This window comes from Nicotiana attenuata, chromosome 8 (assembly GCF_001879085.1).
Source record: "Nicotiana attenuata strain UT chromosome 8, NIATTr2, whole genome shotgun sequence".
In the NCBI taxonomy this organism is placed as follows: Eukaryota; Viridiplantae; Streptophyta; class Magnoliopsida; order Solanales; family Solanaceae; genus Nicotiana; species Nicotiana attenuata.
Window position 1 is genome coordinate 41664469 of NC_031996.1, and position 27733 is coordinate 41692201.

General features: G+C 37.5%; 2 protein-coding genes across 2 annotated transcripts; one reads left to right on the top strand and one right to left on the bottom strand.

Moving 5' to 3' along the window:
* Positions 1572 to 11603, top strand: LOC109231331. The gene is made up of 9 exons (XM_019396962.1): positions 1572 to 2643; positions 4136 to 4324; positions 5194 to 5286; positions 5468 to 5650; positions 5753 to 5855; positions 5950 to 6135; positions 6906 to 9232; positions 9787 to 10382; positions 11056 to 11603. The coding sequence occupies exons 1-9, from the start codon at positions 2410 to 2412 to the stop codon at positions 11075 to 11077; spliced, it is 3933 nt and encodes a 1310-aa protein (XP_019252507.1). The 5' UTR covers positions 1572 to 2409; the 3' UTR covers positions 11078 to 11603.
* On the bottom strand, positions 23274 to 24191 carry LOC109231699 (RING-H2 finger protein ATL20-like). Its single transcript, XM_019397339.1, has 2 exons — positions 23895 to 24191; positions 23274 to 23516 (listed from the first exon to the last, which is right to left on the bottom strand). The coding sequence occupies exons 1-2, from the start codon at positions 24120 to 24122 to the stop codon at positions 23274 to 23276; spliced, it is 471 nt and encodes a 156-aa protein (XP_019252884.1). The 5' UTR covers positions 24123 to 24191.

The following is a 27733-nucleotide window of genomic DNA, read 5'->3' on the forward strand; positions in this document are numbered from 1 at the left end:
CCTCGTTCTGCTGAAGTTTTTAAAGATGAACTAAAAAACTTCAGCATCCCATGCTGAAGTTTTTGTTCAATATTAAATTTTAATTTTTATTTTTATTTTTACCCAATGTAGGAGGAAAATTTCAACTCGTTGTGCTGAAGTTTTTTAAGATAAACTAAAAAACTTCAGCATCCCATGCTGAAGTTTTTGTTCAATATTAAATTTTAATTTATGTTTTATTTCTACCCAGTGTAGGAGGAAAAATTCAGCTGGTTCTGCTGAATTTTTTAAAGATGAACTAAAAAACATCAGTATCCCATGGTGAAGTTTTTGTTCAATATTAAATTTTAATTTATGCTTTTTATTTCTACCCAGTGTAGGAGGAAAATTTTAGCTCGTTCTGCTGAACTTTTTAAAGATGAACTAAAAAACTCCAGCATCCCATGCTGAAGTTTTTGTTCAATATTAAATTTTAATTTATGATTTTATTTTTACCCAGTGTAGGAGGAAAAGTTCAGCTCGTTCTGCTGAAGTTTTTTAAGATAAACTAAAAAACTTCAGCATACCATGCTGAAGTTTTTGTTCAATATTAAATTTTAATTTATGTTTTATTTTTACCCAATGCAGGAGGAAAACTTCACCTCGTTCTGCTGAAGTTTTTAAAGATTAACTAAAATACTTCAGCACTTTTGCTGAAGTTTTTGAAGATGAACTAAAAAACTTCAGCATCCCATGCAGCTATGTTTCAGCTCAGTGCAATAGTTTTTGTGCAATATTAAATTTTAATTCATGTTTTATTTTTGCCCAATGTAGCTGTTTCAGCTCGTTTTCCTAAAGTTTTTACATATGAACTAAATAACTTCAGCTTGATTAAACTACAAGACAAATACTTCAGCATATGTAAAAACTCAGCTTGTTTAGCAAATAAACCAAAAATTTCCGCATATTATGCAGTGAAAAACTTCAGCATATTTGAATTTGTCGGATTAGAATGTTAGAATTCAACGTGAAACAGATTTAGAATGCAAATTCAGTATATCAGTGAAGAGTTCATGTTTCATCCGTCAAACAACATCAATCAATCAATCAGAAAACATATATCATGAAATCAATCAGTTTCAAAAACTTTTTGAATTCTAAAGATGAATTTGAATACTTATAATGTATTTTGTAATTTTGAATTTGGAATTTGAATCTGGTTTGCGAGAGGTGATCTGAGGAGAGACGGAGTGATGGAGGAGAACCGTAAATTGATTTATGCGTGATGCATCTTTTATATGTTTTGAAAGGGATATAATGGTCATATTATTACGAATTTTTTGTTAGTTGGCTACGAAATTAATAGTTTTTAAAAATAGGGTACAGGTTAAAATATGACATAAATATAGTTATGGCCGCAAATCCCCCATGTTAAGGCCCAAGCCAGATCCCACCGTCTAGGGCATGTTGGTGGCCCAAGATTGAAGGTGCAACTTTGGAAATCTTCCTCACACTATACTTAATTAAATAATACATACACTAAAAACTATATCAATAATTGTAGTAGTTATTTGCAATTTAAATAGCTAGATCACATTATCATAAGCAAATATCTTCACATCCCCATAACTCATCATCGCATATAAGTTTCAGTTTTTGATTAAAAATCTAAAAAACCACAAAAATAAAAATAAAAACAAAATAAAAGAAGAACAAGAAAGAAAAACATATCTTCCTTCCCTATTATTTTTCCAGAACAACAACATATATCATAAAATCAAATCCCCTTATATCTTCAAAAAACGTCAATGCCAATTCCTCCATCTTTCTTGAATTCTTGATTCTCTCTCTATCTCTCTCACATACACATACACACAAACACGCACTTCAATTTTAGCTTGCCATTTCCCACACCCCCTATTATTTCTAGTTATTTTTCTTTGTTTTTTTTTCCATGGATTTTCAAGATCCTCATAATCTTTTTGAAATGATAATTCAAAATTCCATCTTTATCATTTATATTACATAGAAACGAGAAGAAATTTCTGGGTTCTTTTTCTTATTACGTCTCCATTTAAATCACTTGATCAAGAAGTGCCATCACAACTTTCTATTTTAACCTTTTAGGTTTCCTTTTTTTTCCTTCTGCTATTTGATTTTTTTTTGTGTGTGTAAAGAATGGCTTTTTATTTCATATATAGGAGCATATTGCAAAAAAATTATTGTTGAATTTGATTAATGGTTGTATTGCAGTTGGTATTAAAGTTCATGGTTACTGTATTGTTGGGGTTTTACTGGAATATAGATTGTACTATTGTATTTGACATGACTGGTTAGTGGGGTTGCTAGTTTAGCAGAAAGGTTGATTTTTTGATATTGGGTTTCATAATAAAGGTGATAAAAGAGAGCAATTCAAGATTTTTATTGGGTTAAAACAAGTAGAAGTGGTGTATGGGAGAACATGAGGGATGGGCAGAGCCAAGTGGGCTATGTCCGAACGGGCTATTGCCCAATGCAGAATCAGAACCGATGATCCGAGCCCTTGACTCGGAGAGATGGTCAAGGGCTGAGGAAAGGACTGCTGAGTTAATTGGCTGCATTCAGCCTAACCAGCCGTCTGAGGAGCGCAGAAATGCTGTTGCTGATTACGTCCAACGCCTCATCATGAAGTGCTTCCCTTGTCAGGTTGTCTTGAAATTTCCCTAATGGTATAAGTTTTATCTAAGTTTCATATGCAATCTTTGGCTGATCCATTGTGATATATGACCTAGTTACCTCTATGAAAATGTAAAAATGAATTCTCAATTATTTTCAATGACTTTAGCACCAGGGGCGAATGTAGAGTGTACTATACGGGTTCGGCAGAATCTAATAGCTTTGGCCCAGACTTTGTATATGTATTAAGAAATTCACTAAATATGTACGAACAGTAAAATTTGAAACCAAATACCATCACTTGAGGTTGTTGTCCGAGAATCTCGAATCCATAAAGTTCAAATCCTGGATACCCCTTTGTTTGGCGCCTTAGAATACAATCTTTGAAATTATGGTGGTTGTGTTGCTACATTCTGGTAAAATAGCTGTATATTAGAAGTTCCATATGCAATCTTTGGCTGATCTGTTTTGATATGACTTAGTTACCTCTACGAAAATGTAAAAAATTGAATTCGTAGATGTTTTCAATGATGTTGGCACTTGAGTATGCAATGGTTGAAACTTTGGCCAATATAAACCTATTTTAACTTTTGAAATGACTTAATATTTTGTTCAAATAATTAGAGCGCGTTATTGTGCTTTGCGAAGCAAATTAATGCTATCTGAAGCTGAGAGAGTAAATAAGAGTTGTGTTATGTGTTATTCTTTTGTCCTAGCACATATAGGATTTCAATGGAGTGGGGCGTGGCCTAGTAGTCAATGAAGTAGGAGGAGAATCATGCGATCTTAGGTTCAAATTCTAGTAGAGGCAAAAAGCACTAGGTGATTCTTCTCATTTGCTCAAGTCTTGATGCGCAGAGTTGCTCGGTACCTGTGCCAGTGGGAGGTAGCAGCCTAGCAGGTACGTGGTGGAATAGTTAAGGTGCACGCAAGTTGGCCCGGACACCACATCACCAAAAAAAAAGATTCCAATGGATTGAGGATATTTCATTTTCCTTTATTTCTGATCTGAAGAGTCAAGTAAGTGGAGTAGATTATAGAAACAATAGCTCATTGATGAAGCTCAATGAGTTCTGAAGTGGGAAAGCGGAAATATTTGCCGTGTGGGGTGCAGTGGATGTGGTGTAAAAAATCTGGGTGGACTGCTGGTTTGGAGCGTTCAAAACTTAACAATGTAGCGGTGTAATCAATAAAAGCATGGAATCATCCTGATCAACTGACTAAGTATAGCATAGCAAACATTGTTGTATCTCATTGACGAGTGAAAGTGATTATTGTTATGATGGTTATAAAGTGAATCTGTAGCATTAGTGTTTATAGTGCAGTTGACTATGTCATTCATTCTGGTGTAAGCTTTTCTTGGTAAAGAAAGGATTACTTAGAGTTTCCATACAATACTTTGTCCTCGTACTTTTATTGCTGAAAGAAAAAGATAAATATGCAAGCCCTCTGTTGTGGATCGCTAATATGAGGCTTTTCACTGCTAAATTCTTTTTTTTGGGGATCAACTTGCTCTTTTCAGGTTTTCACTTTTGGTTCAGTACCATTGAAGACTTACCTTCCTGATGGAGACATTGATTTAACTGCCTTCAGTAATAACCAAACTTTGAAAGATACGTGGGCTTATCAGGTTCGGGATATGTTAGAGGAGGAAGAGAAAAATGAAAATGCTGAATTTCGTGTCAAGGAGGTTCAGTACATTCAAGCTGAAGTATGTCCCCTACACAACCACCATTTACTTTAGATTTTGAATGCAATGTGCTCTTAGTTTCTGCAGCAATTGGAACATAACCCTGCTGACCGAGTGAGAGTATTTTGGAGTATTTTTCTAAATTTAGAGAGCTCCATTCAGGTTGTTTGTCCAATTCTGAAAACAACAGATGAGCTGAAATAGTTTCTTTTGTTGTTTTTTTGGGGCCTGAATTTTATCTGCATTTTTTTGGGCCTCAAAGGAATATCATAAAGAAAATGAAGTTTATCATGATAATCTTTTTTTCTCAGTTTCTTCTGAACTTTGAGAATAGAAGCAAACGTCATTTTCTCTTCATTCTTTTTTCAATATTTTTTTTTATTTTTATGTAAGCCTTAGTTTAAGGATATATTCTCTTTCCCTTTGTTCTGCTTGTCAGCCTGTCTGGCTAGAGCTGATAAAAGGATACTCTTGATGTAATTCAGTTTTTACTGATGTAAGCTTCATCTTCTTGTGATAACTTGATGCTATTTCTTGAGCCTTAGAAACTTTTCTCATGGGGATAGCATGTTGGTTGCTATGATGTTTTTGCAAGTTTTAAGTTATTGCCTCAGTTTACACTTGTATCTGGGATTGAACTTGGCTAATGAAGATATTATAGTGTTGGGAAAGAGACTATTTTTATATAATTTACGGAAATGTCATTTGAATTAGTAGCTAATATTTAACATGAGTAATCAATAATTTATTTATATTGTTGTCTTATTATAAGGCTTTGAGAAGGTAACTGCCGCTTGTATTCTTGGTTGTTATACTTGACATTTCTTCAGTTGTAACTTTATTTTGCTCTGCACTCACTTATCATTGTTCTTGTCCCTTTTCTATTGCAGGTAAAGTTAATAAAATGTTTAGTTGAAAACATCGTGGTTGACATTTCTTTCAATCAGCTAGGGGGTTTGTGTACCCTTTGCTTCCTTGAGGAGGTGTGCAGTTTCTTTTTTTATCCTAAAAAACCTGATATTTTATGATATGCTCATAACTTTAACATACCATGCAAAGTAATATTTTTTAAATAACAGACTAAACCAACGAAGAAACAAGATGAGTATTGAGTTCTGAGGAAAAGGAAAGAAGATCTTTACTTTACGTGTTCATCTTTTGTAGGTCGATCACCTGATAAACCAGAATCATTTGTTCAAGCGCAGCATTATTTTGATTAAGGCCTGGTGTTATTATGAGAGCCGTATATTGGGTGCTCATCACGGTCTTATTTCAACTTATGCCTTGGAGACCTTAGTTCTTTACATATTTCACGTGTTCAACAATTCGTTTGCTGGGCCACTTGAGGTTAATAACTTGTAACTTTTTTTACTTTTTCTTTTGTTTAAAGTGTTCTTAATGTTTCATTCATCATCTCTATCCTTTAAGGTTTTGTATTTATACTCGCAGGTTCTGTACCGCTTCTTGGAGTTCTTCAGCAACTTTGATTGGGACAACTTTTGTGTTAGCTTGTGGGGGCCTGTGTCGATTAGTTCTCTTCCTGATGTCACTGGTACAAATATGTGGAAGAGCCAATTTTTCGTTTTGTTTTCCTTTACTTTGATGTGAGTTTATTTGTTAGCTTAAGTATAGTTGGAAAAATGCAGCGGAACCTCCTCGAAAAGATGAGGGAGAATTGCTTCTCAGCAAATTGTTTCTTGAGGCCTGTAGCTCCGTATATGCTGTTTTCCCTGTTGGCCAGGAAAATCAAGGACAACCATTCGTTTCTAAACATTTTAATGTGATTGATCCTTTACGAGTAAACAACAACCTTGGCCGCAGTGTGAGTAAAGGTACTCAAACTTTGAAAGTTTTTTAATGACATTCCTTGGCGTCAGTTATTCCTTGTTGTTCAAAGTGGTTTCTGTAATTTTGTTTCTTTTAGGCATATGGCGGTCTTAGCTTATGAGGATTTACTTATATCTAGTTGCATTTCTGTTTTGCTCTTGATTTCATTTTTCTTGGTTTATAAATCTTATTTCTATCTGACCATTTTTATGAAACGACTTATTTCTATCTGATATTTAGTGTATTTCTACTTTTTCTCCTCTTTGCTTATCGCCTCCCCCCCCCCCTCCCCCCCCCCCCCCCCCTCTTTCCTCCTCTTCTTCTCCCCTATTCTTCCTTTCCACCTTTTCTTGAGCCGAGAGTCTTTCGGAAACAGCCTCTCTACCTCTCCAGGTAGGGGTAAGGTCTGCGTACTCACTACCCTCCCCAGACCCCACCCGTGGGATTGTACTGGGTATGTTGTTGTATATTTAGTGTATTTAAGTGAAAGGTTTGTAAGTCGGGCATTGTACGGGGTCTCTAGAAATGTATGTTGGTGCCTTTGAAGAACAAAAAGTTACAATTCTATTGGTTAGTCGATAGTCGTAGGCAAACTTCTGTTGACTAATTTTGAATGTTGAAAATCTTGAGATGCTCTTACTATTGTGAGACTGTTTACATTGCTTAGCCATTATAAACAGTATTTGCTCTGTTCTTCTGTTGACTAATTTTGAATGGGATTCTTAGCATGATATCTCTTGCTGCTTCATGTGGATATGATTCATACTGTTGGCAGGTAATTTCTATAGGATACGGAGTGCATTTGGCTTTGGTGCCAAAAGACTGGCAAGATTACTGGAGTGCCCCAAAGAAGATCTAATTCATGAAGTAAATCAGTTCTTTATGAATACACTGGACAGACATGGTAGTGGCCAAAGGCCTGATGCACCAGGGCCCGAGTTGTTGCGCCTGAGATTTTCAACACCGGATGACCTACCCGACTCCGAGTATTTTAGGGTCAACTCTAGTGGGAAAAAGGTGAATGGAAAATCTTCTGGTCGTGATTTTGAGGCGGAAGGAACTCAATCACCTATTGTTTCCTCTCAACATGGTATTCATTCGTCTGGAAGCTTCTCTAGAATGAATGATATCGCCCAAAAGAACCATGGGAATTTGAGCACCTCAAGGGTATCTGATCAAAAGAAAAAGGAGAGAAATTTGAAATCTGATCAAATAGGAATTGATACACAGGGTAGGTTTGTTTTTTCTAGAACACGGTCTAGTCCTGAGCTGACTGACACCTATGGTGAAGTTACTACTACTCAGGGAAGGCGTGGAAAAGCTCAGGAGACTGCAAAAATGCAACCTACTCCATTGAGGCAGGACAGCTGTAACTGGAGGAAGAATCAAGGATCTGAAAATTTAGCAAGCCAGAATGGTCGATCTGACACTTCATCGATCAGACATTTTCCTTCTCATCAAAGTCTCGAAGCCGTCGCTGACTCCAACAGTAGATCAAATAGCTTTAGCCGAGATGCGGGATTAGATGCTCCAAATGAAGAGCTTTGTAGTACACAGGGGATGATGCATCAGGATGAGCAAGATCTTGTGAATCTGATGGCATCTACTTCGGTCCATGGTTTTAATGGTCAGGTTCACTTGCCATTTAACTGGGCTGCAGCCCAACTGCCTTTCCCTATCTCGCCTTCCATTCTGGCTTCTATGGGATATAATCAACGAAATATTCCAGGATTGGTTCCCACTAATTTTCCTCCTGCATTTTCCAATGTGCAATTTCCTCATGGTATGATTTCGCCCCACTTAAATCATTACTTCCCAGGCCTTGGGTTGAGTCCAGCTTCTGAAGATTCAATTGACCGGAATAGTGAAAATTTTAGTTCTACGGATATGAACTCAGGCGAGGCAATCAAAGATTTCTGGCAGGAGCCAGATGCAGGTTCTAACGTTGAATTTGACCCACAAAACGGAAATTATGAAACACCTCAATCTGATGATAAACCACATGCAGTCGAGTCAGGTTCTAATTTTGTTCCTTCATCTTGGGTGACTGGCTCCAGTAATAGAGCTCAGCAGAAGCATACAAAGGAAAAACGTGGGCCAATCAAGGAAGAACATTCTGATGATATTCAGTTTCAGGATAACATAAGAATGAGCGATGTTTACGCTGAAGAAAGATTGGCAAGTTCAAGGTTCTCATCCGCTGCTCACAGCAAAACCTCTTCTGAGAGTTCTTGGGATGGATCTTCTACTAAAAGTATAAAGTCAACAAGGGGAACACGGGGAAATAAAACAGGTGCTGCTGAGCCAACTACTGGTTACAGAAATGGTAAGATGATATGTGACCATAAATTTAACCAAGCCGCGGAAGATGATCAGGATTGGAACTCTGTTTCAAACTTGGGTACCGAAATCGCTGAGAGTAGCCAGGGCATTATTTCCATGCACATTGCAAGGCAACATATGCCTGAATATGAAGGTGCTCAGACAAGTGGATCTGACCCAATAGTGCCCATTGCACCAATGCTCATAAGGCCTGGTTCTCAGCAAAGAATGACGGATAATTCTGGGGTTATTGCATTTTATCCCACCGGGCCACCAGTTCCTTTTCTTACAATGCTTCCAGTATATAATATTCCACCTGAGTCTGGAACTCCTGATGTATCAACCGGCCACTTCGGAAGAGAAGAATGCTTTGCTAATCGTGATTTAGGCCAGAACCTTGATCCTTCTGAGGGACTTGGCCACACTGAAAATGAAAATAATAAACAAAAGTCTGATATACTTAACAGTGACTTTGCTAGTCATTGGCAAAATTTACAGTATGGACGGTTCTGCCAAGATCCAAGGCCTGGGCCTCTTGTTTATCCTTCTCCTGTTATGGTACCGCCTGCATACTTACAAGGCCATTTCCCGTGGGATGGTCCTGGAAGACCGATGTCAGCGAGCATGAACCTTTTTACTCAGTTAATGAGCTATGGTCCTCGTATATTACCCATTTCACCGCTACAATCTGTTTCAAATAGACCTCCCAATATGCTTCAACATTATGTAGCCGAGATGCCGAGATATCGTAGCGGGACTGGGACATACTTGCCAAATCCAGTAAGAAATCTGCTCAAAATTCCTGTTTGTTGATTGATATTGCTCTATTCCATTGTATGTTTGATCCTAGAATGTGTGGTTGGAGACGGGTACAGGGCTACATTATTATATAAAATGCATGCAGAATTCTTGCACATCTTTGTCTTTACTTGTCTGTATTAGCCTTTTTCTTCTTCAGATCCTCGAGATCGACTTTAGATCTATAAAAGCATCTCAATGTCGAACAATAATTTAAACATTGTCCCTAGTTTACTTAATTTAAAAAAAAAGGCTATGCTTGTCCCGAGTTTTAAGTGCAAGTGAAGACTCACTCCGCTTTTCTTTACCATGTTTTTCAATTTATGCCGAGGGGTCCAATGAGCCGTTTGCCTATTCTATGTCCATGAATCTCAGACACATTACCCTGGCCTAGTCTCTCTAGTTGGTGAAACTGGATTTCATGTCTATTCAGTGATTACTCTTCTATTTTGCTGTATAAGATCCTTTTTACTAAGATGTGTGATACTGTCATTTCTAGTGGATATTTTATCTTTGCAATTTGACTATTACTTCAGAAGGCTTCGGTGAGGGATCGTCACTCTTCCGGTACAAGAAGGGGGAATTACAACCATGACAGAAATGATAACTATGGTGACAGAGAGGGTAACTGGAATGCGAATTCGAAATCCCGTGCTGGTTGGCGCAACTACAACCGCAGCCAATCTGAGAAATTAAACTCAAGATTGGATCGACCAGTGTCCAGTGAGAGCCGAACTGACAGATCATGGAGCTCTCATAGACACGATTCCTTCCCTTCATATCCGTCTCAAAATGGTCCATTGCATGCAAACTCAAGCCCAAGTGTGCTTCCCAATATGGTGCATGGCATGTATCCTTTAACGTCAATGAACCCAAGTGCAGTGTCTTCAAATGGACCTGGTGTCCCTCCTGTTGTAATGTTTTATCCGTTTGACCATAATTCTACTTACAATTCACATGGAGAACAGCTTGAGTTCGGATCTGTGGGTCCAGTAGGTTTCTCAGGTGTAAACGAACAAGTCCAGCCAGGCGATGGAAGTCAACTTAGGGGAGCATTTGAGGAACAGAGATTTCATGCAGTCTCTGTGCAACGGTCTTCTCCTGATCGACCATCTTCACCGCATTATCAAAGGTAATATTTTAGTTGGTTCTAAGGATACCTCAAACTCATGGTTTGGTGAAGTTCATTCGAATCATAGTATTTTACTTTGTGTTTAGCTGGTTTTTGCTTATTATATTTTTGTCAAGTCTGCTTCTCCATGTGCCGTTACAGCCCAGTTTCTCTAGCTTGTTTTAGTGGCATTATTGACTTTTGCATATATTTCGATGTACTTTAAGCCATTCATAAATATTTTGAAATGTCGTCTGAGGCAAAAGATGCCTATGGTGAATGAAATGTAAATTGGATGCTGCCTTCTTGCCAATAAGACACAAAAAATTGCAGCATGAACAGGGAATAGAAGCTGAAGCACTTACAAAATAATTTTTTGAGTTTAATTATTAAAAAAAAATCGTATAGTTTTTTGCTCTCTATAGTTACTTTTATCTTTTTCAAATAGCCACATATGAATTAGATCAAATAAATGAAGGCCGTGGGAGTACATTGTATTTGTGTGGCGACAAATGATGCTCTGACTAATTGGAGTACTTTGTATTCCCTGCCTATTTCGTTAAAACTTTTTTTGGTGAAACATTTCTAAACTTTGTCATTGCATTATACTTCTCAACATTATTTTGGAGGATCTTTTTCTGGAAAGAATTTTCGTTGAAAGATGCTGATTTTTCATCCCGTGAATATTAAGCAGAAAGAAGACTGAGAAGTGGTGATGCAAGAAACAGTGGCGAGGGCTGGCGTGTTGCTGGTCGTTCTTATCCTGACTTTAGAATGGGGCTCTCGTGCACTAGCTTGCTAGTAAATGGTCACATCTCGGTACTTAGCTTTCAGTTATTGAATGTAAGATGTGAAGTCGTGATTTAGCCGCAGCAACCCTCTTCAACGACGCCAAAGGTGATTGGTAAGAGAAAAGTTGTGTAGATTTTGTTCCGCTTGTAGGATCGACATATTGTAACCTCATTGAAGTTGACAAGTCTTGTTAGAATTTAGGGGTTCAACTTTGTTATACTAGTGTTACCATTGGAAATGTACAAGAATTTTGTTTTACAGATGACTCTGTACTAGCTTCAGTTCATTCAGGATTTCGTCAGTGTCAGTGGTATATGATTAGAATTCATTTCAAGCATGGTGTCTCTTTTATCTTTTGTGATAAGTACTTGGAGGAAGTACTACTAACAGTTGCTGCTCTTTCCTTTGATACTTTATACCTTAATCAGAAGAGAATATTTTTTTGCTTTTCGATCTCATGGCAGATTCTAAGGGATGCAAAAGGTGGGGGACAGGCCTTGTCAATTATTAAACATGCTCTACAATTCAAGCATCTCAATCGTAAAAGAGTTGACAATATGAGTCCTGAAGTTACAGATCCATTTTGGCCGACTTCCCTTGCTTACATTGTTCCGTCTTTACCTTGAAAACATTGATTTCACATTGGAGACATGATGTGGTTATGAGCGCGACCTGGTGTGGATGTCACTTGGTAATTGATAGTTTATCTTGCTTGAGGTGTAATTTTGTTGTATGACATTGTCTAGTACTAAGCATTGTGTGAGACAGATAATACGAAAAATTCTTATATACGTTTAATAGTTGCTAAAGCTGTGGTGTTTAGATATTTCCCTTTTTGATGTCACTGACAGCAATAGAGCGAAAAACCAGGACATTCCCTTTGAAGTATAGGTATAGGAATATTTTGATCCTTTATAAATACTGCTGAACATAAAACATCCTTTTAAGTATGAAAAAGTGGATTGCGTTGGTTCGATTCTCTTCTCTCGTTCTCTTTATTTTTATTTTTAAATTTTTATGGCGCCGGAAAGTTACACGTTAGGAGTAAGACATTACCTCCTAAAGGCGACTCCATACCGGAGATCTCTGGTTAACGATGAAGGAGTACTTATCACTTCACCAAAATTTTTGTGTTGTACAATATTTTTCAATTGCTGGTAAAGTATTTCCCCTTTTGATTTCAGTGAGAGCAATAAGAACATTCATTCCGCACACAAGAAATTTAAGAGACAACCCTAGAACACAAAACAAGAAAATGAGCCAAAAGAATGAGGTAACAGTTCAGTATTAACACAATCTAAAGATGTGGAGAATTTCGGCAAACAGGGCAGGTGGCCTTTATCTTCAACCACTCATCAACACAGTCGGCATGGAAGCTATGTTCACACAAAGGTATGACCCTGACTGACTCTCCACCACTGTACTCAACTAGACATATCGGGCAAGTTACGGCGTTAAGCCCCGGAAGCCTTCGGCTTTCACCAAGGACTACCTACAAAAGGCAAATTTAAAATCGAAAGACGATAAGTTCACAATGAGTGCGATTTTATTTTATATATAGTTCGAACTAAAAATAATCTATTGAGTTGAACTCATAGAATCCGTCCTGAATCTGCCTTCGGCTTACCTTTGGGTATGACTGAATCGTGCAGTCATCAAGGCCAGAAGTAGGTAGAGAAATTATCACGGAGGAAACCTGAGGCGACGGCGATGGTGCCCCGGCCAAAAACCTGACGACACGCCGGCGAATAGCTTCGTGATGTTGTAACTAATATGGCTAGTACCATTATTTGATGAGGAGACATGCTTGTGGAACGACAATGTTAATAAAGAGAGCATTCGAATCAATTAATATCTGGATTTCCTAATAAGTCTAAGGTTTTGCTAGAATATTATCATATAACTGTATATGCACTTGGTCAATTTGTGTACTTGTCATCTACTAGTTGACATTATCATTTCCTTGTGTGAAGAAGGCATGCTATATATTATCATCATATCTACTAAGTTGATAGACGATAGTATTATGTTTCAATTATGGGAAAAAGATCAAATATATCCCTCTACTTTGGTATATTGTTTACATCTACTTTCCGTTATACTATTGGGACATATCTACCTTTACCGTTAATAAAACTTTTTAAAAATACCCTCCATATTCGACGAAAATCCACCAGATTAATAAATAATTATTTAAAAAAAAATCATTAACCCATAACCCGTTAAAACCATCATATAAAAATACGAAACCTAGATTTCTGCGACGTCTTAACACATTTTATTTATTTAAAGAGAGACCGAGAATGATGGTAGTAGTAGGATTAGTGCGAACTTATATTTTTGGTTCTTAGTTGTTCATGGTGGCATTAGGATGTCATGTTATCACTTTCGGTTGTATTTTTTGTGGTTATAATATGGCATTCCTTTGTCTAATATAATGCACACTTGGCAGTTGGTTTGTATGTTGGTAACAACTAATATATACTTTAACAATACTTGTGGTTGGTTAATACATGAAGTTAGTGTACTTAGGTTGTTAGTTACTTTTCGACTTGTTGGTGTACTTTCCTTCATTCTTGATGAGTTCCTCAGACTGTACCTTGATATTAAATTGAATCTCCGCTAATTATTGTTCATTATAAGTTCAGTTGTTAGTAAGAATGATGAGTATCACATCCCATAGCTTGGAATCTGATATTGGTTCTTAAGGCGTGATTTGGCGACAATTATTCGTTGCCTAAATGCTTAAAGCAGAGCAAGAAAATCATGGTGCGTGAATACTCATCAACAAAGGCACACTATTGGAGGATGAAATACCTTGCTGCATTAATTAATCTGTGACGAAGACGTGCAGTAAATAAAAGGGGTTTAACAGGTTATTAATGGGTTTTTTTTCAGTTTTTTTTTTTTAAATTTGGTGGCTTTCCGTTAGGTGGAGGGTATTTTTAAAAAGTTTGGCTAACGGTAAAAGTAGATGTGGCCCGATAATATAACGGATGATAGATATAAACAATATACTAAAGTAGAGGGGCATATTTGGCCCTTTTGCCTTTAATTATTCCTTTTGTGAAGCCGTGCTATAGATAAAAGGTAAAAATTGCATGGAGCGCCCTATTTGGTTGGCCCCATTTAACCTATACCCATATTTTTAAAATTATTTAACCTATACCCTAATTTTTACAACTTCAGGCGTCTCCTTCTCCCTGCTACATGTGCGCTCCTTTCTTCCTCCTTCATTTTCTACTCTTCACTTTTGTAATTTGTAATATATTTTACTGCTGATTTGCTCATAGTGACTGCCATTTTTGTTGAAACAACGTTTTAGAACTTTTCTTCATCTATTTGTAATTCATTGTCTGTATTTTTTATATTTGCAATGAATTCAGATTGATCCAGGAATGGAAAATCAAACAACAAGCTGATTGTGGCTTTATTGATGCAATTCTTACACTAAGCTTTGAAAGTTGAACTATTATGGCACTCTTGATTTTAAATTTTTATTTACAAAGATGGTCTATCTTGTGTTTCTTCCAATGCCGATTAGGATGTCCTGTTTCTCCAGTGATTTCTGTTAATGAGGTGTTTAATTAGTTTGTCAGCAAAGTGTTGTTGAGCTCAGATAACATGCTTTGTACCCAACCAGAAAGATCAAAAGGAGTTTTATGAACTGTATCAGTAGAAGGATGAGAAATTCCATCTTCAATACAAAACAAACTTCAGCCCTGAAGTTCATCACAAACATAATAAACCTTAAGCTAAAACATGCCGAAGTTCAGCAAATATAGAACAAAACTTCAGCTAAAACATGCTGAAGTTCAGCAAATAGAGAACAAAACTTCAGCTAGTAGAATACTTAAGTTCAGCAATTACAAACAACTTCAGGCCCGTCTACTAGAATGCTGAAGTTTGCGTGATTCCCTTTGCTACTTCAGGCCCGTATGCATGAAGTTTACGCAAAAAGTGAGGACGCTTGCAATTTTTTTTGCAAAGCGAATATAAGTTAAAACGTGACCCAAAAAGCGGTATAGATGCAAATCCCCAAGATAAAAGTCATCATACGTCAACATATTGGGCCAAGTCGATTATATTTCACCATAGTTCTATTAGACCCTTTGAGGTTTTCACCATCGTAAAGAATTTTCATTTGTTCTGTATACCTTTATTTTATCGTAAAATAGGTTAGTTTTACCGTAGACATGATAGGATATTTGCAAATAAATTTTCAATTAGCGGGAATAATTTTTATTTTCCATGCACCCATTAATCAAAAAAATAATTTTTACTGATGCACCCATTCATCAAAAAAGAAAATTTATTTGAATATCCTTAGCTAGAAATTTCTGGTTTCACCACAAGTCAAGCTCTCTTACTTTTGAGAAGATATATTACTCCTTAGTACTAGAAAAAGGGGAGACCAAAAATAAAATAAAATACAGAAACAAAATCGTGGAACTCGAGTGAATTTCAAGAGGATAAAATTATTGGTATCAATCAAAACTACTTAAGGACAAGGGAAGAAATTAAAGAACTGTAAATCATTTGAGTTAACGGAGGTCCTGTCCATGATTAAGTGAATAATGTTCTTTAATCTTAATTCCAAAACAAATTAAAGTCATCAAACAATATTTTGCAATCAACAGCTCTTGAACTCAGGGCTTGCAATGATGTGAATACGACTAACTAACTAAGAGGTAATTTTACATATTACAATAACCAAAGTGCTTTGTCAGCTTCTTAAACTACTCCCTCAGATTTACAATAAGTGATCAATTTGTTTTTAGCACGCCCATTAAGAAAATACTAATATCTATACAAAAATACCTACTATGACTAAACTACCCCTAATTAAACATTTAATGTGAGGAGTAAGGAAACTTTTTAGGGAGATGTACATAGGGGTTATTTTGTAAAAACAAATTAAATTCTTTCTTGATTACATAACTGGACACTTATTTTGAACCAAAATGAAAAAGCAAATTGGTCACTTATTGTGAACCGGAGGGAGTAACGATCTTTATTGGTAAATGATGATAGGCTATAATTACGTATTTTAGTCGATTATTACACTCTAATTTACTGCACTTTAGTTGAGTTTGCGCTTTAATCGCTAGTGTTTTGCACTAATTGTGTGTTTCATGCCTTGTAGGAGTGATTCCGAGCTATATAGATGTTATGGAATAAATTCAAGTGATTTGGAGCTTTGAAGTCTGAGTAAAAGCCCAAGGAATTAAGCCGGGATCGTATTCGGGGGTCAACGGATGATAGAGCAACAAAACGAAGAATCGAGTAGGCATATTGCGCACTATCTAGTAAAATGCACATAACTTTTCGCTCAGAACTCCATTTGGCCTCCACAATATATGGTTGGAAAGTTAACTCAAAGGGCTACAACTTTCATGTTTTATGTTTTTCCAAATTCCGAATGGAACAGGGTGAAAAATGCGGTCGAAACCGCGACCGCGGACCTGACGCGAACTAAGGCAGTACACTGGGAAAGTACCGCGGCCGTGGACGTCCAGGCCTGGAAACTTGTCCTATTTCGCGTAGGAGAAGGTATAATTGTTTGGGCCCGACCCTACTTGGTATATATACATGAAAAAACGGTATTTTGAGGAGAGGAGACCAATTTTTGACACAGATTCGACCTAAGGAGGCAGAGACACAATAGGAGCAAGGCGGAGAATTCTTCTACGAGTTTTTCCTTCCTCTTCCTATTTTTCATTGTTGGTTATGACTTTTAGTATTGTAGTTTTACATACTATTATGAATAGCTAATTTGTTATCTATGGTTTTGATGCAACCTTTTGAAGGATAAATTCTTGTTATGTTTTTATATAATTGAGCCGTAGTATTTTCTCTATTTGTTCAACTATATTATTCTTGTGGTTGATTGAAGGGCCCTCAATTAACTGTGCCTATTTAGTATGTATTACTCGGGAGAGAGTGCATATTTAGGTAGTTGTTGAATAACATCACTCCCGACGTATGTGAGGAATCAATAACCAAGGGTTTAAAGGTGGGATTAGGGATAACGAAACCTTGGGTGCGATCTAAGTGAGCTGTAATTAAAGCCAGCTAGCGTAACTCGGTGAGTATGTCTAGTAAATTGTTGTAATTACTTGGGAGAGAATTACAACACGCAGAGTGCTCATGATCGGTAGAGAATACTTAGGCGAAATTATAGAAGACATAGCGGGAAGGATTCTGACAATTGGGGAAATCATAACTCTAGACCTCCTTAATCTTTTCTCCAACCTGTAGTATCTTTAGAGTTAATTTATTATTTTAATTTGTAAGTTAGCTAGTTAAACACAAGAATCTTAATATCTATAAGTTAGGAATCGTTCAAGCTTGTATTCTTGGTGATAGTGAACAACTGTAGCTAAGCCTTAGTTCTCTGTGGGATTCGACTCCGGACTTGTAAACCGGATTATATTTGCAACGACCGCTTTGTCCTTTTTATAAGGCATAGTTGGGCGTGATCAAATTTTGGTGCCGTTGCCGGGGAACTAACGGTGTAGCTGTAAGTGTACATATTTCTAGGTTGCAAGTTTGAACTGGGATTTTTGTTTTCGTGTATTTGATAATTTATTTTTTTTTATTTTTGATTTGATAGACATGGCTTCATCGAATTATGAGAATTTTGATGCTGGTAATTCTGCTTTTAATCCTCCTTATGCATATTGTGAAGGAAACCACCCAGGGCAAAATTATCAAAATATTCCCGAGAGCGAGTTTTATGCACTAACTCAACCTTATATATGGAATGTGTGTGATATGTGTGGTGGTCAAGATGGTCACTTTCATGGTTGTACTTATAGCTCTTATCTTCCCCCAACCCCTTACTTTGATGGTTCTTCTTTTTCTTGTGAAGTTAATAGGAACAAAGAACCCAGGGATGATGACGGGAAAGAGATCAAAGATATGTTAAAGTGTTGCATGGAACTATATGATAAGAGAACAGGGCAGATACAAAGGCAAGAGGCAACTATTCACAACTTGGAGACGCAAGCGAATAAATTAATTGAACCTTGTAAAGCGCAACAAGTTGATATTGTGGATAGTAGCCAATATGAGCATGAATTGGCTGTAGAAATTGCCATTATACTGGAGGATTTAAAAAAATACGAGGATGAGCTAGAGGAGAAGGCCAGAGTAGAACACCAACAATCAATGGCACTAGATTTTGAGGATGTCGATGTTGTAGAAGAGATACTAGAGTCAACCAAGGATATTGAGGATACATATTTAGTTGACTCTATTGTCATTAGTGTTGAGAATGTAGACAGTCCCAATGTTCTTGTAGTTGAGCGCATTGGTCCACACTCCAAGCATTTTTACACATTGTGTTTGGATGATGATATGGAAATAGAGTCGACCGAGCCACTTGAGGAGTCAAGGAATGAGGAACAATGTGCCTACATTCTGGAATGCTTCTTGCCAGAAAGTCGGGAATACACATCTCATCTAAAGGCCAAGAAGTGCAGACTACTATTATTTTATTGGGCCAGTCAGATTCGTTCTACCACCCCATGACCATGATCATAGAGCAGAATCAAAATTTGGGGTCCGATTCATAAGTTCAAAGTGGAGGCAAAGAGTGATTCGCGTCGTGCCGCGACGTTAAATCAAGCGCTTGTTGGGAGGCAACCCAGCTTTACTGCTTTGTTTTATTTTTTTTATTGTATTATTTTTGTTGTGTCGATTTTTGAGTTTCTAGGAGCATGGAGAACAAAGCTATTGGAAAGATGCAACAACAAACCAGATGGTTGGAACTAAGTGTGAGGTACCCGCACGAAGGACCAGGCCTGGGAGAAGTCTGAGTACCCCATGAGATGCTAGTGCTTCGGCCTTTGGCCTACCAGGGAGTTTCTTTTACCCTCTTGTATGTATGGGTGTGCATTGGGGACAATGCACAATTTTAAGTGTGGGGTGAGGAGATTGTCTGGGTGACTTAATATGCTATTTTAGGTATGTTAGTTTAATTGAATATTTTTTTAATAGAAAAGATTGGACTTTTCCCGACGATGGATCTATTAGACAATTTTCTTGAGTGATTTAAGTCTAAAGAAAAAAAAACACAAAAAAAAATTTTCTTTTGTTAGGTAGTGTAGAAATTACCCCTTGTTTTCTTTGTGCCGCGGTTTCTTTCCAAGGGTTTTGTTTGAACCGGGTGTAGTTAATTTTTTTTTGGGAGTAGGAGCCATTGTGTTGTGTTTTGAATTGAAGCAATATCTCTTGACTTTGTTATACCTTGAGAATAGTGAGTACTTTGGTTGTGACGCTTAGGCTCAGTTTTTGACTCTTGTATAAGTACCTTAAATTGTATGATCTTAAATTTGCTTAACTGCTTTGACTAGAGTGTCTTGATGAGTGCAATACTGAGTGAGTTATGTGCCATGTGTGTGTAAGGATTTGTTATATTCTGTGCATTGTATTTGATGCCTAGAACTTGCCCTGTGTGTTTGCAAAGCGAAATAGTAGTTTTGTTCAGTCTTGGAAGTGATATAGGCGTTTCTTTGTTGAGCCAGATATGTATATTTTACCTGCCTAATTGTTATGTATCGTATTTAACCCCTTTGAGCCTGTAATCTTGTTTCTTTGGCAACCACATTACAAGCCTTACCCATTTGTTTGAATTAATCATCTATTTGAACCTTTTAACCTCTCATGAGCACTTGAATTGTTATGAACTGTATAAAAGTTAAAGTGTGGGGTGGTTGGTTTGGCTTTTGAGTGAAACTAATGAAATAAGGAGAAATGTGCACTGTTTTGAAAAAGTAAGAGCCACTTGAATTGGAAAAAAAATAGTTAGATTGTCGTGAAAAAAAAATATTCCTTGATAAGTGGTGGCTTTTGATGTAAGTGTGCTTAAAGAAGAATGGGGTAATATACATTGATGTGAAGGTGGAGTTTGGTTTGACATAAGTATGGGATTTGAATGTTAAAGTATATGTATTAAAGTGCTTAGGGAGGTGTAGTCACTCTTATATCTAAATGTATCCTACCCGTCCCGCAGCCTACATTACAACCAAATAAAGTCCTACTTGATCCTAGACTGAATAAGCTCGATTAGTAGAGTAGTACACTACGGGCAAGCCTTTGGTGCATCTTTTGTGGCATATGAATGTCATTTCTAAGAGTGAGTGAATTCTTTCTATCTTGAGTTCCTAATTGTTCTTAAAGTGTATGGTGTGTGGGACTACTCTCTGTTGTTGCGTGAGGGCACTTGATTCATGAAGGAAAAGTAATGTCAGTGACCTCTATGTTAGAGTAAGTGGGTGAGTTGTGAATAATGCGACTTGTGAGTCAAATCTTGAGGTGAAGATGTTACGCTTTTGTGCTTAGTCTATTTTAAATACTCTTGGTGTGATGAGTTAGGAGAATTGTTTAAAAAGGTCGTGTCTATAAAAAAGTGTAGTTTGATTGCTCGAGGACGAGCAATGGTTTAAGTGTGGGGTGTTGATGAAAGGCTATAATTACGTATTTTAGTCAATTATTACACTCTAATTTACTGTACTTTAGTTGAGTTTGCGCTTTAATCGCTAGTGTTTTGCACTAATTGTGTATTTTATGCCTTGTAAGAGTGATTCCGAGCTATATAGATGTTATGAAATGAATTCAAGTGATTTGGAGCTTTGAAGTCTGAGTAAAAGCACAAGAAATTAAGCCGGGATCGTATTCGGGGATCAACGGATGATAGAGCAACAAAACGAAGAATCAAGTAGGCATATTGCGCACTATCTAGTAACATGCACATAACTTTTCGCTCAGAACTCCATTTGGTCTCCACAATATATAGTTGGAAAGCTAACTCATAGGGGTACAACTTTCATGTTTTACATTTTTCCAAATTCCTAAAGAAACAGGGTGAAAAGCGCGGTCAAAACTGCGACCACAGACCTGACGCAGACTGAGGCAGTACACTCGGAAAGTAACGCGCCCGGACCGCGGCCGCAGACGTCCAGGCCTGGAAACTTGTCCTTTTTCGCGTAAGAGAAGGTATAATTGTTTGGGCCCGACCCTACTTGGTATATATACATGGAAAACGGTATTTTGAGGAGAGGAGACCAATTTTTGACACAGATTCGACCTAAGGAGGCAGAGACACAATATGAGCAAGACGGGGAATTCTTCTACGAGTTTTTCCTTCCTCTTCCTATTTTTCATTGTTGGTTATGACTTTTAGTATTGTAGTTTTACATACTATTATGAATAACTAATTTATTATCTAGGGTTTTGATGGAACTTTTTGAAGGATAAATTCTTGTTATGTTTTTATATAATTGAGCCGTAGTATTTTCTCTATTTGTTCAACTATATTATTCTTGTGGTTGATTGAAGGGCCCTCAATTAGCTGTGCCTATTTAGTATGTATTACTTGGGAGAGAGTGCATATTTAGGTAGTTGTTGAACAACATCACTCCCGACGTATGTGAGGAATCAATAACCAAGAGTTTAAAGGTGGGATTAGGGATAACGAAACCTTGGGTGCGATCTAAGTGAGCTGTAATTAAAGCCAGCAAGCGTAACTCGGGAGAGTATGTCTAGTAAATTATTATAATTACTCGGGAGAGAACTACAACACGCAGAGCGCTCATGAACGGTAGAGAATACTTAGGCGAAATTATAGAAGACATAGCGGGAAGGATTCCGACAATTGGGAAAATCATAACTCTAGACCTCCTTAATCTTTTCTCCAATCTGTAGTATCTTTAGAGTTAATTTATTATTTTAATTTGTTAGTTAGCCAGTTAAACACAAGAATCTTAATATCTATGAGTTAGGAATTGTTCAAGCTTGTATTCTTGGTGATAGTGAACAACTGTAGCTAAGCCTTAGTTCTCTGTGGAATTCGACTCCGGACATGGAAACCGGAATATATTTGCAACGACCGCTTTGTCCTTTTTATAAGGCATAGTTGGGCGTGATCAAATTTACTAGATATACTCTCCCGAGTTTACGACTGCACTTCTTTTAATTTGGTTTAACCATCAACTATTTTGAACCAACTGACACACTTAAGGAGAAGTGTCGCCTGGGCAAGCTCCCTAAGGAGAAGTGCTTCTTATCATTTTCATTTTTAGGCTTGAACTCGAGATCTATGATAAAATATTAAATTCCAATCACTCTATTTTGTGGGGTCGAAAATAATAAGGCGTTATGGGAAAACTATCAAAACAAACAATGTTGGGCTAAAACGGCCCAATGACAGTCTTAACATGGTGTAATATTGTCCGATTTGGGTCAAGCCCGTACGGTTTTCCCCAAAAGGCCTCACACCATTAAGAGATCGCTACACCTTATATGTGGACTCCCAATCTTTTCAGCTACCAATGTGGGACTTTGTTCGCACACCCAACAATCTCCCCCTCGAACTAAGTTCCACGTGGCCCATACCACGATTCACGGGTCAATTTTCGAGATTCACTGTGTCCCACCCACATTATTAGAGTATTATGGCAACCGAAGCCCGCAACTATCTTCTTCTTGTGTGTGCACTGCCCTGCACCATCACTCCGCCATCTCCATGCTCATTCCGCTGAACCTGGGCTCTGATACCAGTTGTTGGGCTAAACTAGCCCAAATACACTCTTAATATGGTGTGATATTGTCCGCTTTGGGCCAAGCCCGCACAGTTTTCCTCAAAAGGCATCACACCATTAAGAGATCCCTACACCTTATATATAGACTCCCAATCTTTCAGCTGCCAATGTGGGACTTTGTTCGCACACCCAACAAAATCTTAACGACGATAAATGATACTATGACAAAAAGAAATATACTAAAATAGCTATAATACTTCAATATGATTTGATCAATTGCCCTATATATGAGAAACTAATATAAAAGAAAGTATAAAAAACTATTGAAAGAAAGATTTACCCCTAAACAGGACTCTTTTATTGACTACTACATTGTAGATGCTATTGATATTTTTTTTTTTGTGAAGTAGAGATGCTTAATTTACAGAAGTGCAAAACCTCTTCTCCAAGAAAAAGATTTATTAAATATGAAAGAGATCAATATTTTTCTTTTAGTAAAAATAAAATCGATTAGGATAAATTATTTTCCTTCCTTGAAGAAAAAGTAAAATTCAAATATCAAAAGAAAATCAAGCTAACACATTGCACCCTCGGCGCTAATTTGGTCAAGCTTATCGTTTTCTAAAAGAAGTGGAGAATTTCGGCAAACAGGGCAGGTGGCCTTTATCTTCAACCACTCATCAACACAGTCGGCATGGAAGCTATGTTCACACAAAGGTATAAGCCTCACTGACTCTCCAGCACTGTACTCAACAAGACATATTGGGCAAGTCAGCGCGTTAAGTCCCGGAAACCGTCTACTTTCACCAAGGACTACCTACAAAAGGCAAATTCAAAAGTCACTGTGTTAAAAATAATATGATCTTATAATATGTACATATTTTAAATTATTTTCACTTATGTATATACAGTTCAAACTAAAAGTAATATATATGTTCAATTGAACTTACAGAACCTGCCACTACAAAATAAAAACTGGAATTAGTTATCAACTTTCTCGCTAATCTGTCGTTAAATTGCTCGTAGCTAACAAAATTTCTTTCTGTCGCTAATCTGTCGCTAATTGGAATTAGTGACGGATTATTTTGTTTAGCTACAGAACTGGGATTAGCGACGGACTTTTCTGTTTAGCTACAGAATTTGTTTGTCGCTAATTTCTGTTTATTTAGCAGTGACATGCCCTATTTCTGCTTACCTTTGGGTACGACTGAATGGTGCAGTCATCGAGGCCCGAAGTATGTAGAGAAATTGTCAAGGAGGAAACCTGAGGCGATGGAGATGTTGCAGCGAAAACCCGGAGACGACGCCGGCGAATAGCTTCAAGATGCATGCGACATGCTAAACAGATTAAGCAGAAGATTGAAGGTACAAGAAGACATATAGTAACTAATAGAACTAGAATAGTTATTTCACGAGGAGTCATGCTTCTGAAAACTCATGAAAATTAAGTTGGGAATGCCAATATTGAAAAACGAAAATAGAGAGAGCATGCCAGTCAGTTAATACCTGGATTTCCTAATAAGTCTAAGGTTTTGCTAGAATACCTTATAACTATTGTTTAACCAAAAAATAGAATTTCGTTAAAACTAGAAATTAAGAGAAAAAATCGGGTTACTGATAATCAGGAGACGAAAAGAATAAGAAATTTTTGAGGATAATAAAGCAGTAAATAAATTTGTATTTCAATGTAATCTCAATGATTTTTCGTGTCCCTACAAATGCTGAGACCTCCCTCCTTTTATAGTTGATTTTTCTAGGAAAAGGTATAATGCCTTAGCCTTAAAGAGGCAATTATGAGCATTAAATGACATTAAATGAAACGTTACACAATCATTCCTATTCAATACTGATTCGCTAACGTATTTGACATTTAATACTGAATTTAGACTCCTTTATGCCATCGGATTCATATCTTCAATTCCTTCTGACCTCCTGGCTTTAATTAAGTTAAATAGATACGAGACTCGTATCATTTGAATAGCATCTCGTGCCTATTTAACTTTCTTCTCCTCGTATCTGATATCGCCCGTGCCTCTTAACTGATCATCATGTTTTGACCATTTGACCAGTCCACGTGTCATGCCACGTCACCTTCAATATAAATTCAGTTTTTTCCCTATATAGATAGTCCCCCCACTTTTCATTTATTTATCAATTAAATATTTGGGAAGTGGATCTTCATTAAAAAGGGAATTTTTGCCATAATCAATGCTATGACAGTGTCGACGCTTCAATTGTCTCTTCTATTTAATGCACCATATATGTGTCACCTTCTCATTAGTTCTGCGATTTTGCAGCCTTTTTCTAAGGCTTCTTTAACTCCACTATTCACGAAGTGATAGTTGCCTTTATTATAGGCTTTCCATCATTACACTTCTTAATTATCGACGGTTGAGTTTATATATAAACTTGCCCCCTTTTTCCTTTGCCTTCTTCTTCACAAGCTTTTTACCAAATTTCTTGCTATTTACTCTCGTTCACTTCTTCTTCAGTTCATACCTTCTGTTCATATCTTCTCACTACGTCGTCTTCAAATCCTAACCCTAAAAGAGTCCCAATTCTTGATAGTTTCCCCAATGCTCCTGCTAGACATAGAAGAGGTAGAGGAGGTGTGCTTCGTGGTACAGGGTCGGTTCGTGGTGGTACCTCTGGTTCCATCACTCCCTCTTCTAGTTCTGGCAATATCTCTAGAGGCTCTCTTTCTAACAGATCCTCTTCTAAGGGCAAAGAACCTTCTGAGTCTAACCAAGAGCCTCTGGTTGAAGAAATTGTGCCAACGGATTTATCTTTCGAACATGACAAAGAATCCCTTCGTGACCAAGTGATTAAATTAGAGAGAGCTGATAAATATCCCTCTTTAATTACTGAACCTTTGATTCAAATTGTTCGAAGAGACTGTCGTTGGAGAGATGACACCCACATAGTTATTCCTACCCCACACCAAAGAATATCTTCTTATAAGGTTGGCTTTTCTTTCGTTTACACTTATCCCTTTACTTTGGGATTTATTCCTGCTATTGATCCAGTCATACTTGATTTCTGTCATTTTTTCAAAATTTGTTTGACTCAAGTTGGTCCCCTCGTATGGAGAGCAGTAGCTTGTTTGAGGTATATGTCAACCAAAGCTGATGTTGACTTTACTTTCCCTCATCTAATTCATCTTTATCACCCCAAGCTATTCCGCAATGGTGTTTTTACCTTATCTGCAAGAAGTAAGAGGGTTTTGGTTAACCCTGAAGATAATAACGACCGTGGCTGGTACACCCGGTTTGTTGATGTTCCCACAATTGATTTGGTGGGTGAATCAAATATTCCTTTTCCTGAGAAATGGAACTTTGCACGTAAGTATTTTCTTCCTTGCCGTATCTGCTTTCGTTATTTCAACTTCTTTTCTAATTTTATTATTATTCCTTTGCTTTTTTGTAGCAACCATGGGAGATGTGGAACCCGTTCCTTATTTCCGTGGTTGGGTAGATGCTGTCTTGAAAGCCGTGCCTATGGAGGCACGAACTTGGAAATCTATTTCCAACAAACATGGTTGGAAAGTGAAAACTCACGGTATACATCCCTTTTTGCTTCTCGTGTGTTAAATTCTTTTCCCCTCTTTTAATTTTTTATCCTTCTTTTTGTCAGGATTTGCTATTCGAGGGATGTCGGCTGAAGTAGCTATCACCCTTCGAGCTTCTTCCAGTACTCCTCTTGCTTTGGAAAGAACACAAGCCACGCTGTCAAAGAGGAAAGTGGTTGAAGAGGATTCTGACGTTGATGAAGATGAAGATACCTCTTTGACAGCTCGTCCTAGAACCAGGAGGCGCATTGTTTCTGAGGATGAAACTGAAATCTCTCCTGCTCGTACCTCCGAACCCGTTACTATTACCTCTGATGAAGAAACCATTCCAAGGGACACCCCTGAATCCACTCATCGCCTCTTTATTGAGGGCTTCGAAAGTGGTGCGGTGATTAGGTCGGTTTTAGATGAAATTCCTCTTTTATCTTCCGTGAGTGTTCTTTCTGTTCCTGCCTCTAATTTCAAGTGTTTCCTTACCCAACTTTGTTTGTTCTGCCTTCTTTGTCAATTTCTGCTCCCTTACCTGCCCGACTCCTTCGACTACTACTAATTTCACTTCTTCTAACCGTTCTTCCTTCTATAGTTTCCCCTTCTCTGCTCATTATGCAGAGGAGGGTTTAGTAGACAGAAGCATGGCTATGAGGAGTGTAACACTTGAGGTTCCTGCTAATAGCAGTCTTTTAAGGAAGTCTGGCGGAGCAGATGTTTGGCTTAACTTAATTGGGGATATTGAGAAAAAGAAGATGGAACAGTCACAGTTGTTCTAACTTTGATGAATGATATAGTTCACTGTACATTGAAGGTACTCTCCCTTTACTTTTTAATAAGTTCTTTCTTTTAATTCTAACTTTCATGAGTTGTTTTTGTAGGGCTAACCTCATTGGGTACGGAATTGATGGGAAAGAAATTTCCTCTTAGAAAGAAGAGCTCGTGAGTCTGATCAGACTTTTCTGAGGCTGAGAGGATAGCTAGAGAAGCCCAGCTTGAGGGCAACCATTGGAAAGAGCAGTTTAAAATGCTCAGAAAAGATAAAAAGAATTGCAAGAGAGTAACCGTGACCTGGAACAGCAAAGCAAATTCTGACTTCTGATTATGCGGGGCCAAGGGCTTATTCTGGTAAAGCTGAGAAGGATAAAGAGCGCCTTGAATGTTCTTTTTCAGAACAATTATTCAAAGTCAAGCGAAGAGATTAGAGAACTTAAGGTATTGTTGAGCAGAAAGAAGAAGTACGCGGGAGAGCTAGTTCAAAACTTGTCTTCAGGCTCTGGTGACTTGCAAATTCTCTGATAAGGTTCGTGCTTAGAGAATTCTCGTGCTCCCTTGAAGCTACCCTTGATTCCACTTTTGAAAATTAAATGTTAAAAATGATCTTGCTCGTGGGAAAGGGATTATGAGCTTCTGAGGAGAACTTTAACACAGAGTGGAGCTGGGCCTTTCTAAACTCCGCCGTGATGCCTAATCGAGGC

Coding starts and splice junctions, on each gene's coding strand:
- LOC109231331 (XM_019396962.1), top strand. CDS start 2,410: ATGGGAGAACATGAGGGATGGGCAGAGCCAAGTGGGCTATGTCCGAAC. Junction 5,651..5,752: donor CGTTTGCTGGGCCACTTGAG/GTTAATAACTTG, acceptor TTATACTCGCAG/GTTCTGTACCGCTTCTTGGA. Junction 5,856..5,949: donor TTCTCTTCCTGATGTCACTG/GTACAAATATGT, acceptor GGAAAAATGCAG/CGGAACCTCCTCGAAAAGAT.
- LOC109231699 (XM_019397339.1), bottom strand. CDS start 24,122: ATGACTCCTCGTGAAATAACTATTCTAGTTCTATTAGTTACTATATGT. Junction 23,517..23,894: donor CCATTCAGTCGTACCCAAAG/GTAAGCAGAAAT, acceptor TGCCTTTTGTAG/GTAGTCCTTGGTGAAAGTAG.